Source organism: Phocoena phocoena, chromosome 4 (assembly GCF_963924675.1).
Source record: "Phocoena phocoena chromosome 4, mPhoPho1.1, whole genome shotgun sequence".
NCBI classification, from domain to species: Eukaryota; Metazoa; Chordata; class Mammalia; order Artiodactyla; family Phocoenidae; genus Phocoena; species Phocoena phocoena.
The window spans coordinates 76,232,635-76,246,124 of NC_089222.1; the positions used below are offsets into that span (position 1 = coordinate 76,232,635).

General features: G+C 43.8%; 1 protein-coding gene across 6 annotated transcripts in view; it reads right to left on the reverse strand.

Annotated features, from left to right (window-relative positions):
• The window catches only part of KALRN (kalirin RhoGEF kinase), a 640,054-nt gene that overhangs the window by 174,636 nt on the left and 451,928 nt on the right, over positions 1-13,490 (reverse strand). For 4 of the 6 annotated variants that reach the window (XM_065877083.1, XM_065877080.1, XM_065877084.1 and 1 more), the window contains exon 34: positions 9,910-9,972. The exons of the other annotated variants lie outside the window; for them this stretch is intronic. In XM_065877083.1, the coding sequence (XP_065733155.1) occupies positions 9,910-9,972 (63 nt within the window). Of the gene's footprint in view, positions 1-9,909; positions 9,973-13,490 lie in introns of those variants that run through there. 6 annotated transcript variants of the gene reach the window in all.

The following is a 13,490-nucleotide window of genomic DNA, read 5'->3' on the forward strand; positions in this document are numbered from 1 at the left end:
CCTTAACTCAAGCAGCATGTTTCTTGTTTTTGCAAGTATGACATTATTCTGCGGAACTTCTTCCTACCCCCCAGTGGTACAACGGAGTATTTGCCTACCAGTCTGGTTGCATTAAAAATGGACTGTATTTCTGCACACTAAAAAATTGCACTTGTTCTATATACTATGCAATTGTACTCATGGTACCTACTATATGTTTGGCACTAGTATAGGCAGTGGGGATACAGCAGTGAAAAAAGCAGACAAGAATCCCTGCCCTCATGGAACTTATTCTGTAGCAATGACAAATGCAATTACTAGTATGATTTGACATGGATCCTATAAAACTATACTGGTTCTTTATCTAGCTAATGATCTACATCGACATGTAAGTTTTAATGTTTTTGCATCCTGTAGTTTTAGTTTTAGTTCAAAATTAAACTTTTATCAGGATAGGCCAAAAGATGGTTGACTCATACCAGGTATGGTCAGAAGCCCCCTCCTGAGCACACGTGTTGATCCAAGAAAATAGGAAATAACCAGATGTCACATCTGATTTCTCACAGCCACGTGGAGAACGTCATTTTGTTTGTCATGCATCGGTTGGCTCCTGGACTGAAACCTGAGCTGCAATGAACTTATTCCATGCCGCCCTTTTCTAGAAGGGCTAACCAATGCCATTTGAGACTAATTTTTCTATATAGCTAAGGAAGACAACTCTCTGGACTTACTTTTACAATGTACCTCTCTAGAAATAAGGCTTTGCATTAGATGGGAAGGTATTACACAATGAATAGGAGGGTGTGTGTGTGTGTGTGTGTGTGTGTGTGTGTGTGTGTGTGTACATGTGTATATGTATGCATGCTAGTACCCTGAGCTCCCCTTTCATTTGGCTTTAACCAAAAACCTGTCTCTTGAGGGCAAACTGATGCAGCTGGGAGGAGAAAGCCAGCTTCTCCTTAACTCCCCAGTCTGCTGCCTAAGTTCTATGAGTCCAAGGTGGGGTTTGGGGAGAGGAAGCCACATTTACCTCACAACTGTGACTAAGCCATCTTCCTGCTGCCAGGGACTCAGGTCTAGGTTGAACATATCTGTTACTTGGGCCCAAGGAACAGATTCTATGAGAGTTAATATCTTAAGCCTCTAGTTTGAATCCCTGTGCCTCTTCACAGGGTCTCCCAGGGCCCCATGCTGTTTTTTGATAAAGAGAACTGGAATTCCTTCTGCCTTTGTACTGGTGACTGGGATTTGTCCCAAACAGGCATGATTGGGAACTATTCTTCCTGTTGCTGAACCTTTATCAAGCTAGACTTGAGCGACCCTGCAGTCTGCTGGGAATCAGGTGAGGTAACCAAAGGGAATTCATATTTTAAGCCTATGAAAGACAAAACAAATACTGTACCATATTTCTCAGAATCTGCAAAGCCTCTCTGAGCTTCTAGAGATTTATGAACAGTTATTCCATGAACTCTTGGTTCCTGGACTCATTTTGTACTTGGACCATACCTGTATTTATTTTCAAGAATCTCATCATGTGAACTTTGAGGGATGTCTGGTCACACCACAGGTGAAGTCCCCGTCAGACTGGATGGAATCCAGATTCCTCTAACCTAGGCTAATACCATATCAGAAAGGCTCACTTGGACCCCTGGTGGAGGCTGGGGGAGTAGTCTGGGGCCCACTTGACTTCTGGGGCACATTCCTGGGCACCCTCTTGGCTCCAGAGGAGGCATGAAGGCTGGGGGAGAGGCCATCTCACCTGAGAGCCCCTACCTGTTCCCTAGGTAAGACCACTCCTCCCCAAGTCTTCATGCTTTTCTGGGGAGTAATGAAGAGAAATTTCTAAGACCTGTGTGTGCTCCTCACAGAACCCTCAACCCTCCCTCTCCTCCAAAACTCACAGCCACATTACCATGATCTGCCTTGAGACCATCTGGCCTAATTTCACTAATCTCTGCATCTCCGATTAGGTCAGTCACCAGAACTCAGATCCTCCCCTCACTTCTTCCCTCATCCCCTGCACTACTTACATCCTCTGAAGCTGTATTTTTTCCTCTATAGCATGTGTCATCATCTGTACTTTATAGATTTTACTTATTTATTTGTCTGTATTCCCGTCAGAATGTAAGCTCCATGGGGGCAGGAATTCTTGTCTGGTTTGTTGTTGTCTAGGATAGCACTTGGCACATAGTCGGTATTCAATAAATATTTGCTGAGTGAATAAATGATGTGATGGATATCTAGTATTTATTGAGGGTCACTAATTATTAATAATGTTCATTCTCTTGTTTTTTGGATAAATGACCCTCTCATTGATCTCTGAGGATGTATTAGCTTTTCTCATAGTCTCTGATAGTTAAGGGGACCCTCCAGAACCCAAATCGTTGCATTACTTTGGCCATAATCTTTGACAGCCTTCCTCCATGTCAAACATTTGCCAAAGAGACCAATGTGTCCAGTGTAAATATCGATGCTATCCAGCCTCAACCTTCTGGATCCCAACCACCACCCCTACTTGCATATGCTTCTTTCAAAAGACATTTAATCCAGGAGAAAACAGCCAGATTTCTGACTATTATAGCCAAATTTGAGGTCTGGTGGGAAACTGGCATGTGGCAATGGTCTAAGCAATCATCTTTGTAACACCATCAGACTCACTGTGATAACTACCTTCTCACTTTAATTTCTAAATCATTTATTTCTCAGAAGCTAGAAATGCTGGGTTGATGGCCTCTCCTAGAAGGCTATGCACCTGTCTGGCCCTACTAGCCACCCTGTGCTGTGCCATTAAGCTGGAATGTGATCACTTATATCCTGCAACACCAACCCACCAATGAGACCCTGCAAGGGCCTCCCCCTTTAATGACCTATTCCATCTCTGAGCTTGCTTTGCAGCTTGCCTTGCAGGGTGGACAGACAGTACTTAGATCATTTGTAGTGGTCTGGTTTTGAGGCCCCTATATCAATGGCTCTCCAACAAGTTTGTTGGTAGCCTGTCCTAACAAATAAAGCAATATGTCAGCATCTTCAATGCGAACGAGAATGAAGGAAGAATCTGGGAAGTACAAAGCCTCCTATTTCCATTGCTAACTTCCGGCGGCCTTGTAGGAACTTAACTATGTAAATCAATTTAAACACTTGCTCCTCTCAGGGCCAAGATGCCCATGCAAGTCCTCATGAATCTATGAGATGCCAGAGCAACTCCTGGAGGGCCATACTTCTGGGTCACTCTCAGAATGAGCGTGTCATACCGGTGAAATCTAACCTGATTCTACATCAACTATGTTTCAGTCCCCACTTGCACCCTGGGATCCTTTTACCCTGATTGATGCCATAGCAACCACCCAGCAGAACTCAGCATAGCCAGATCTAAAAACTTCACATGATGCTTGGGTGTAAGGCCCATTAAAAGGTCACCATTGCCAGGCAACAGAATCTCTGGACATCCTTACAAATAGAATAACACACCTTATTCCACCATCCCAGAAACTCAAAGGCAGATACATAGAGACACCCTCCCCCATCACTGTTATATTTCCCTGTGGCTACCGCTATCCGTGACCAGACACACCCACAGCAGGCCTGGCTATATGATCACACCACTAGCACCCCTGATGGTTATTAGTAAGGCTGGATACAGCACCTGTGCTGTGAAAACTCCCTCCCGGGCCAGGACGGGCTTGCAGAGCTAGCATAAATAGAGTTCATGGGACAGATCTGAGATCCAGCTGTGTATCTGCCCTGAACCCCTGTCTTGGGATTTGACTATTAACAAAGCACACCTTAAAGCAGAATGGAGTCAGAGCCAGAGCAGCTCCTTTAAGGAGTGGAGGGAGGGAGGGCTGCTGCACCATCGGATGGCCCAACACAAGTAGGAGGAAGGTGTGTGAGCGGTGTTCCTTGAGCCACTTGGTCACCAGAACTACAATCTTATCCTTGTCTTCTGGCTGCACTTGCGGTTTTCTAAACTTGTCTTCCTTTTTGGATTATGAATTTGGAATTTATTTAAAGGGCTCACATCCTCATAAAATCATTTTTACTGGGCTTCAACACCTTTCCTGTGCATGTCTATTTGTGTACACATAGGTACACACCCACGCACACGCACACACACACACGCGGCTGAATTACGGTCTGCAACTCTTCTCATGGATTTTCTAATACAGATGCAACTAACTGAATCCTCTGCATGCCACCGCATCTCCTCCAACCCAACCTGTTTTCTTATATGCTCAATCCTTGTGTTGCAGTGGGCATGAACTATATATTTTTAAGAAACAGTCATTTTTATAGCATACTTTGGAGTCTAAAGCTCAGCAAAAACACATTCATACCAGATCTTTCAACAATATGGAATTTCTTATCATCCAAGTTTTATGATCCTCATAAATTCAATTTGTTAGAGTCCACATGTGGAATATCTACAGCAGATGCTAGATCCTATACCGCCCCCTTGTTACCATGCTTTGGGGGCTGCCAATGCACATCTTGGTGCGTGCTCAGAGCTACAGAGTAGAGCTTCTTCCGTATCCCACTCTCCTCTCCAGGTAAGTTTTCTTTCCTAATGATGCCTGTTTTATGTTGACGCGAAAATAGTTCATTAATTAGCTTTCTTTGAGCACACAGAGAATTAAAATGGGGAGATGCTTACACGGGTTTATGACCTACATCTAGAATACACTTCAGTGTTGACTATTCTATAATTTACAAAGTGATTCTAATATATGCCATGTTCTTTGAGGATAGGATTATTTCTAACTCATTTTCATAGCCTGTTGAGTGGCTCTTACAGTGTCTGGTACACACTAAGTACTTATTAAGTACTTACTGAATAAATGAGTGGACCCAACGGCAGTACAGGAGGAAAATGTCAGAATACCAATGGGTTGAGAGACAGATGAGGGCAGTTTTAGAAATGAAACTTCTAAAACCTTGGGCTCTTCGATGGTCAAAAACATGTATGGAAGCTGATGGGAAACAGCTCCTTGTAACCCCCGGGTCCTCCTTGTCTGTGAGATTCAGTGAGGGACCTTACTCTCTCACTATGAGGAATCAGTACAGGACTGGAGAAAATAACAGAAAGGCAAGTACTGGAAAACAGGATTTTATGTTTCATGTCCATGATTTTTTTTCTTTTTGGTATATTTAAATATCTGAGAAAGTGATTCGTCAGTCATCAGATTTAACAAAATCCACTCTCCTTTCGCTACGTGCTTTAGTGTTACAGGAAACTTTCAATTATCTCGATTAATGGCATGGAAGCAAAGGTACACGTAATCAAATACCATTTCTATTTGCCTTTGGAAAGTATTAGGTCTGCTTTTCCCCCAGCAGGTCTGCTTTCATAATGATTAGTTCTAGCTTGGGCTAATATTAAAATGAGTTAGCATTTTCTCTGTACAATACCTGGTAGAAGAGAAATGTGTTTATGGTAGAGCAAACTCATGCAGGGCTTAGTATTTGTCACAGTTAATCACCCACATGTATAATCTACTTGCAGCAAGTGGAATTTTGAACAGAGCAAAGGCAAAGAGCAACTTCATGTCCTGGATTTTAATGCCCCGGGGTAGATGCCCCAGGAGAAAGCTACAGCTCACGTTATGAAGAGTGTGAGTAGAAAAAGAACACTGGACTAGGAGTAAAGCAACTGGGGTTCTCATCCTTGATGCCCTATGTAGGCCACATAACCTCTTTGGGTCTCAATTATTTTACCTACAAAATGTAATAATGACATCTGTAAATATCTACCTAACAGGTTAACTGCCAAAAGAGAGTAGTGAGGAAAGGGCTTGTAAAAGTATTAAATGCTAGGAAAATGCAAGGCATTGATAGACAAGCAATGAAATATTGTCACCGTCTTTTCATGACCTGTCCTTTGTCCTAACTCCTCAATGCTTGGGGTCTTGGGCTGTCGCTTCTGAAACTTACCCCAGTTTAAAAAAAAAAAGTCACATTTCTTAAGGATCCTGCTCTTCCAGGAATAGCTACTTTGATAAAGTCCATGGATCCTAATGAATAGATAGATATATCCTTTCTCAGGATTTTAGCAGAGATCTTCCAGCTATAATACTTAACCTAGTGGCTCTCTAAGGGAGGTCCCTGGACCACCAGCAGCAGCAGCAGCAGCCGGGGATGCAGATTCTTGGATCCACCCCAGACCTACTGAATCACAAACTCTGCGAGTGGAGTCCAGCAATCTGTGTTTTAACAAGTGCTCCAGCTGATTCTGGTGTACACTCAAGTTTGAGAACCACTGACTTAGCTCAAAGGAAAAAAAAGGAAAACTAGGAATTGGGCTCTTGGACATGCTACTGAGAAACCTTTATTTCTCTGAAGGAGGTAGGGGAAGACTTAGGGCACTTTTCAAATCATACTGCACAGTCGTGTGTGTGTGTGTGTGTGTGTGTGTGTGTGTGTGTGTGTGTGTGTACAATGATGACCGAGAACATAATTTTCTCAGGGATGTCTTTTTCCCAACCACCTTACCTAAAAATGCATCACCCCTCCCCTAGCACTCCCCACTTCCCTTTCTTGATATACTTTTCTCTGTAGCATTTATCACCTTCTGATATGCTGATATTTACCTACGTATTCGTTTATCGTGTTTCCCCCAGGCCTAATGTTCACTCCATGAGGGCACTCTACTTTTTCACTGCTGTGTCCCCAGCTCTGAGAACTGTGCACGGTCCCTAGCGGGCACTCAATAAATATTTGTTGAATTAGTGAGTGCATGAGTGACTACTGAACTTGGGAGATGAGAAAACACCGGGTCAGACCAAAACACTGAAACACCTGCAAGCACTCTTCTTACAGCACGGGAGCCTTGCCTCTCTGTTCTTGCTTTGGGCTCTGAAATACGTCTGCAAACAAGGCTTGGGTAACTGCCATCCTCAAGGGTTCAGTTCACCATGCTGTTTGATTATCATTGCAAAGTGTGCTGTCTGGCTTTTCCTAGGCTGGGGATAGTGTGCTGGTTGATCAACACGTGCATAGGGCCGGCTGTGGCTAGGGGGCAGTTTCTGGGTGTGCAAGAGACTGGAGGGCGACCTAGTAGGGAAAAGGCAGCCTTAGAAATCTGCTGAGTTCTAGGCCTCGCGCTGCCCCTAACTTGCTATAAGCACACTGCTTAGCATTTCTGGGTCTCACTTTCATCTGTGGATCTCAAGGACCTCCAAGGTCCCTTCCAGTTATAATTGTATAACCACGCAAGTGTTCCTTGATTAATGCCTGTCTCCTCCACTGGTAAGCTCTGTGAGAAGAGGGGCTGAGTCTGTATTTGCCCACCTAGTTCATAATGCCCAGCACTTAGGGACACTCAAATATTTTCCGAGTGAGCAAATCCCTGTGAGAACTGAATGGGGATCTCAGCCTCATCAGACTGTGCTCTACAAAGATAAGTCCCAGGTATGAGGATGTGGGTTGCAAAACCCTGACCTGGAAGGGATCTCCAGTCACAGGAAGAGCAGGATGCTGGCTCTGCCAACACGCCACCACCGCCAGGGCACACAGAGGTTGCAAAATTCATCAAAGACCATGACAAGCTACAAGGGAGAGCCCAGGCTGGGCGCTGGCCATCAGCCCTGTGGTCCGAAGAAGCATGGGTTTGGGGATCAGAGCCCTGAATTTGAATCACAGATCTGCTATTATCTAGCTTTATGACTCTGTACAAGTTATTTGCTTCTCTCAGCTTCAGCCTCTTCATCTGGAAAATGAAGACAGTACTGCCTGCCTCTCAGGATGGCTCTGAAAACTAGAGGAGTTGATGTCTATCAAGTGCCTTCCCAGCACGTGAGAAGGGTGCTCAGTATACGGAAGGCTCCTTGTCTGGTCCTGCCTTCTCTGCCCCTTACAAGGTTTCTAACAAAGCCTCCTGTCCCAAAGAACTGGCCCAAGTTGGTTACTGGCTCATGAGAGTGCCCTGGCCAGTCTGGCTGAAGGGGGATAAAGATTGGAATCAAAAGTGCTTCTCAAAATATCTACCTTTGGAAATACATATTTTTATTTGCTTCTAGTTTGCTGAGATTTTGAAATTTGTTGCTTGCTCTAACTTGATATCAAAAGGTGCAACTTTGTAAATAAAGTTTAACAACCGGTAATCACTTGAACATGCTGACGTCTTATCACTGAACAGAACGAACTAGAACTTGACCTCTCTTTTTGGCTGCCTTTGTCTCTCCTTCTGCCTTGCCCTTTCTCTGGCCGAGGGAATTATCCTCCTGTTCCTGCCCTGCCCCCTCCACGTTCCCCCATCACACTCATCTACTTCATATGGCCGTCTTTATTCTGGAAAACAAATTCTGCTGCTAGGCAACCAGAAGACAAAATCGCTGTGGTTGACGTGATTCTCATTAGTGACTGCAATTGCAGTGGTGCCGCAACTAGGCCAGACGTACACTCATTGCATCTGTCCCCAACAAACAGATCTTTCCAGAAAGTGGGATGGGGTGAATTCTTGGTATAAAATTAAGGGCCTCAGCACTCAACAGAAAGTATTTATAAATCACTGTATATCAACAGCCTGCTTTAGAATCATTTTATTAGAACACATTCAAGAAAGTGACATATGGAAAAAAGACAGCAGCAATTCTTAGTCATGCAAATGCCCGTGTTAAGGTTCTCCATTAGATTTAAATTCAAGTACAAAGTCAGTCCTTTCCTGAGCCAGGTGCAATTCCAGAGAATGACACTTTGAATTGAGAGCACGTTTCCTTTGCAAAGTTCAGAACACTGAACAAGTCCCATCCTCACAATAAGATTGTGAGATACATGGAAGTGTAAACTTTCAGGATTTTAAGGAACCCTTTACCCAAGCCCTCCCCCATAACCCAGTTGAGGGAAGTAAGTGCAACTTTGGGACCTCTTAGAAATAAGGTTTAGTCTATTGAAAATAAAGCAGTGGGCCTTAAAAAAATTAGAAAATGAATATATATATATACATATATATACGTAATGGAGTCATTTTTGCCTCTTGCCTTGGTGTGGGGTTTCCATGAAACTGTGTTGGGGGTAGGGGCTCTCTCTTGAGTGTTTTGAAAGTTGGAGGACTTTTTTTAAATTTTTTAACTTTTTATTATGAAAAACTGCAAACATATACAAAAGGGAGAGAATGATATAATAAATACCCACGTACCCATCATCTAGTCTCAACAATTATCAACACGTGGCCAGTCTGGTTCACTTATTTCTTCTCCCACTTCCCACCCATCCCCTAACAGGACAATTTGGTAGCCAAGGAAGGCTGGGAGGGTGATCTTTGAACCAGACACCTCAGGAGTGAGTGAGGTGAGGGAAGAGCTAGAAAATCGTGACAGAACCTGGGTAGGCTGAAGCAGACAGAATACTTGTTGGGAGAAGTGGTTCCTGCCAGTGTCTGGGAAAGGCTGGAGTTCCCTCATCTTCCATAAACCATAACCGTAAACTGTCCCTCCTTCCTCCTCCCTCCTTCTCATGATATGGGGGAGGCAGGCTGGATTAGAATGATGGGTTTTTCCAGATTGGGGCCACTGACAATAGAAACATTCAACCTGGAGAAGAACTCCAGGGACAAATACGTCCCTCTGATGAACCTGCCCACTCACATGGCAGACCTCTAGGGCAGCGAGGGCCCGGGGGTGCCTGGTGTTCAGATTGGGAGCTGGGGTGGGCGGTGTGTCGGGCCATGGGGCCTCTCACAGGTCCCTACTGTCCCACCATTTTAGACTTTGGAGAGAAGCTCGGCAACCTCGAATTGCACCCAGTAGAGAAAGAAGCAAGGGGCCCCGAGGGGTGAGCCCATGGCCCAGGGGGGCAGATTTTGCCTGGAACATGTGGCCCTCTGAGCAAAGGCTGCACCCCACCCCAGCCCTGCCAGAGCAGTCTCAAGAGAGGTGGGTGATGGGAGTCCAGGTGGGAGGTCCCAACGGCGGCACGGCTAACCCGGTGAGCTGCGTGCTAAACGTAAGTGGAGAAAGGATCTCCAGGTCCCAGGTACCACCGAGGAGCAAGGTTGCCATCCTGTTAAGAAAAGGGCCGGGGCTCTGTGATTTGCATATAACTTTGCAAAAATTTCCATGAGATTCCTGTAGCCTTTTATAGAAAACAGAGTGAAACCGTCAGTGCGACCTAATGTATTTCTAGCAACCCAACACACACAGTGCAACCTGGCAAACACACAGTCATAATTTTAGAGGAACTGGAGGAAGCAGAGTGCTGTGTAGGACAGTGCTCGGTCTGAAGGTTCAGAAGAAGCCAACCGGGTCCAGGATCCAGAGGGGGATCACTCACTGGACACTTTTAACTGTGAAACACTGTCAACGTTCAAATCTGTATACTGTTCCTCGCTTTAGTTCCCTGTAGAGCACTCTGGCTGTGGCTTTCCAATTTCCCAGACAGATAAGGAGGAGGAAAGCCAGGAATAATATAACTAGGGATGCATTAAATATGAGGTCCAGTGCACCAAGGAGGGAAGGGGGGCCGGGATGAATTGGGAGATTGGGACTGACATATATACACTAACGTGCATAAAATAGATAACTAAGGAGAACCTGCTGTTTAGCACAGGGAACTCCACTTTGCTGTACAGTAGAAACTAACACAACATTGTAAAACAACTATACCCCAATTTAAAGGAACATATGAGGTCCAGTGGCAGTGATCATTAGTGTTTATTTCATACCCTTTTTGTTTTGTTTTGTTTTCTTGTTTCAACTCTTTTAGGGTCCCTGTGCCCTACCAAGTCTTACCATGACATTCAGTTGGGGGAAAGAAACTGAGAAAAGTTTACCCATTTACGCAGCAGATTTTTAGTAGCAACTGACTTAACATTCCTGGTTTCAAGTGTTTCCAGGGTTCATAAAGTGGTAGTCTGGACTTTTTCTAAGGCACGCGGTTGGTTAGTGCAGGCTGCAAGGCCAGCTGAGGGAATGGATCACTGAGTGAGGGAGCCATGCCAGAGACCCCATATCCCAGTGTTGGTTCCACCATCTCTACTGGGCCATTGGAGGCAATGGAATCATCGTTTCTTTAAGAACAATGGCCCCTCAAAGAGAACCAACCTCTAGTGCTTCTTGGAAAAGTGACATATTTTAAACAGCTATGGCTCTTAGCCAAGAGAAAAATTCAAGATGAATTGAAGAGTATGACCTTCCATTTGACTGTGGCTCAGTTCATGGTATCAAAGGCTGCCTTATAAAAATGAGAAAAACCGTATGAGACTCTCTTAGTAAGACCTCAAGCCAGGCAAAAACTGTTCATTAAGGGAGAGAAAACACTTCAGCATCAAGTTCAAATGGCAGTTACCCTGAGCTGTGGGGAAGGTAGCAGGTGCTAAGGATTCAGGAGGGAGATGAGATTCTGAAGAAAGCCAGGGGCAGTATGCATGCATTTGTGAAAGGGCAAAGTACTGGGCTCACCTTTTCCAGGGCAAAAGGGACTCAAAAATTTTAAGTCGTATTTTCCTTTGCATAATGTTACATTTATGGACTGGGGGGGAGGTAGCATCAGCTGTCCTGATTAGCTAGTCTCCCACATCATAATTCACTGTCAGTACCAGTTTATAGATATGCTATTTCATCTGTAGAACTTATTTTAGCGGCAGAATTTAAGTCTTACAAGCGCTGAATTTCACATTTTGCTCTTTATGCAATGGTTAAAATTCTGAAGGGAGAGAACAGTTTTAAAAGATATTTTTAGTGTCATCATTATCAATAGCTAACTTATTTGTGTCATTTTTATTATCACTATTACTAATGGTTAATATTTATTGCGTGTTTACCATGTGCCAGGTGAAGTGCTGAGTGTTTGGCACGCATCATTTCACATAACTTGCACCACAACCTTATGGGGTGGGTAGTACCATTACCCCCATTTTGCAGATTGAAGCACTGAGGTCCTGCCCAGGATCATACAGCTGACAGTGGAGGGGCTGAGATCTGAACTGAGGTTGGTTTGACTCCAAAGCTGTCCTAACCACTGTGCTAGGTTGCCTTTTGTAAAGGAGCATCCGTCTGTTAAATGATATTTGTACGTGTGTAATCTCTGTGGATTCCAAAGGTCTTAGAAAGCATCCTTCACATTTGGAGGATCCATGTTATCCTTGGGGACCTAACTAGAAGTGGTTTGGGTCACCTCATCATGTGCGTTCATTAGATTCTGCACAAAAACTTTTATCCCCTTTTAAACCTCAAGCTGTGATGGTCCCTGTGTACCTGCAAATCTCTCTGATGATGGTTTGATATGTGAGACATATAAGAAATGAAGGCATGTAAGCAAACTGAACACTTGTTCTCCAAAACTCTGAGAAAATACATACACATTTACATAGGAAGCCATTGTTTTATATGGCCCAGGTGATACCTTAAAAGAGTAGTTAACACCAATGCATAGCTCTTTAAAAATGACAGCCATTCATGATCTCACTGAGATGGTTTTCTAAAAATCTGGCCTAGGGCAAAGACTAGTGGGAAAAGTTTAAGTGGAAGTGTGGTTAAAAAAAAAAAAAAAGAAAAAGAAGGCCATTAAATTTCTTTGAAATGCTAATGATCTCTATTATTTAGAAAATAACTCTCTGCTTGGAATTCACAGATATCCCACATCCAATCACCCTCTACCTTTGGCATTCTGATTCAACAGGCCAGTGAGGAGCCTGGGATGCGTGTTTTGAAATGATTCCTCGGTAATTCTAAGGGTCACCTTGTTTAAGATCCTTAAGGCAGAGGGCTTTTCTATGTACCAGCCACTCCATGGTTGGAAAACCTGAGTTTTGCAGCATTTCAACTGCATTTTCACATCTGCCAGCATACATTGTCCAGAAGCACTTGGGCATTTTCCATGAGGAGCAAGAATCAGTGAGACCCATTTTAATAGGACAGCAGCTTTTATTAACCAGACCTCCCTAGAATTCTTTTTTTTTTGGGGGGGGGGCACCTATATTGAGATTTCTCCCAGCTCCCTCAATTTAGGTGCGTACCCTTTCATAGGAACAGATTACTTATTTATTTAATATACTGTAGGTCTCATTCTAATATTAGACACTCATAAAATGAGTTTTCTCAGTTATGATGAGATGTTCTACAGTCCCTGGGTGCACAAGAGACATTACTGGACATCCCATGGTCTAAAAATTGCCATAAACGGGGAACATATTTGTTATATTATAGATTTCCATCCTTTCTTGTTCCACAAAGAATCTGAGGTGGCTATTTTGCAATATATTTCTAAATGCATCTTCAGTTGACTACATATTCTAGATGCTTCTGTCTGATGGATTTGGAAGCCACTGAGGCAGGTGTGTGCTTGAATCACTAGTCCCGTGGCCAAGACATAATAAACAGCCTCCTCTAAATTCCCGACTCGTGCCATGCTCCACTAGACACAGCAGCCACTGAGCAGTTAGCACATGTAATACACAGAACATGGTATGTTCTTGGTTTTTTTATTCTTTTCTTCCCCCTTGTTCTTGGTTTTTTAATTCAGGTGCATTTCATTCAGTTGGTCAGGAGGGAGAAACAGTAAGACTTACAGCATTTGGGCCA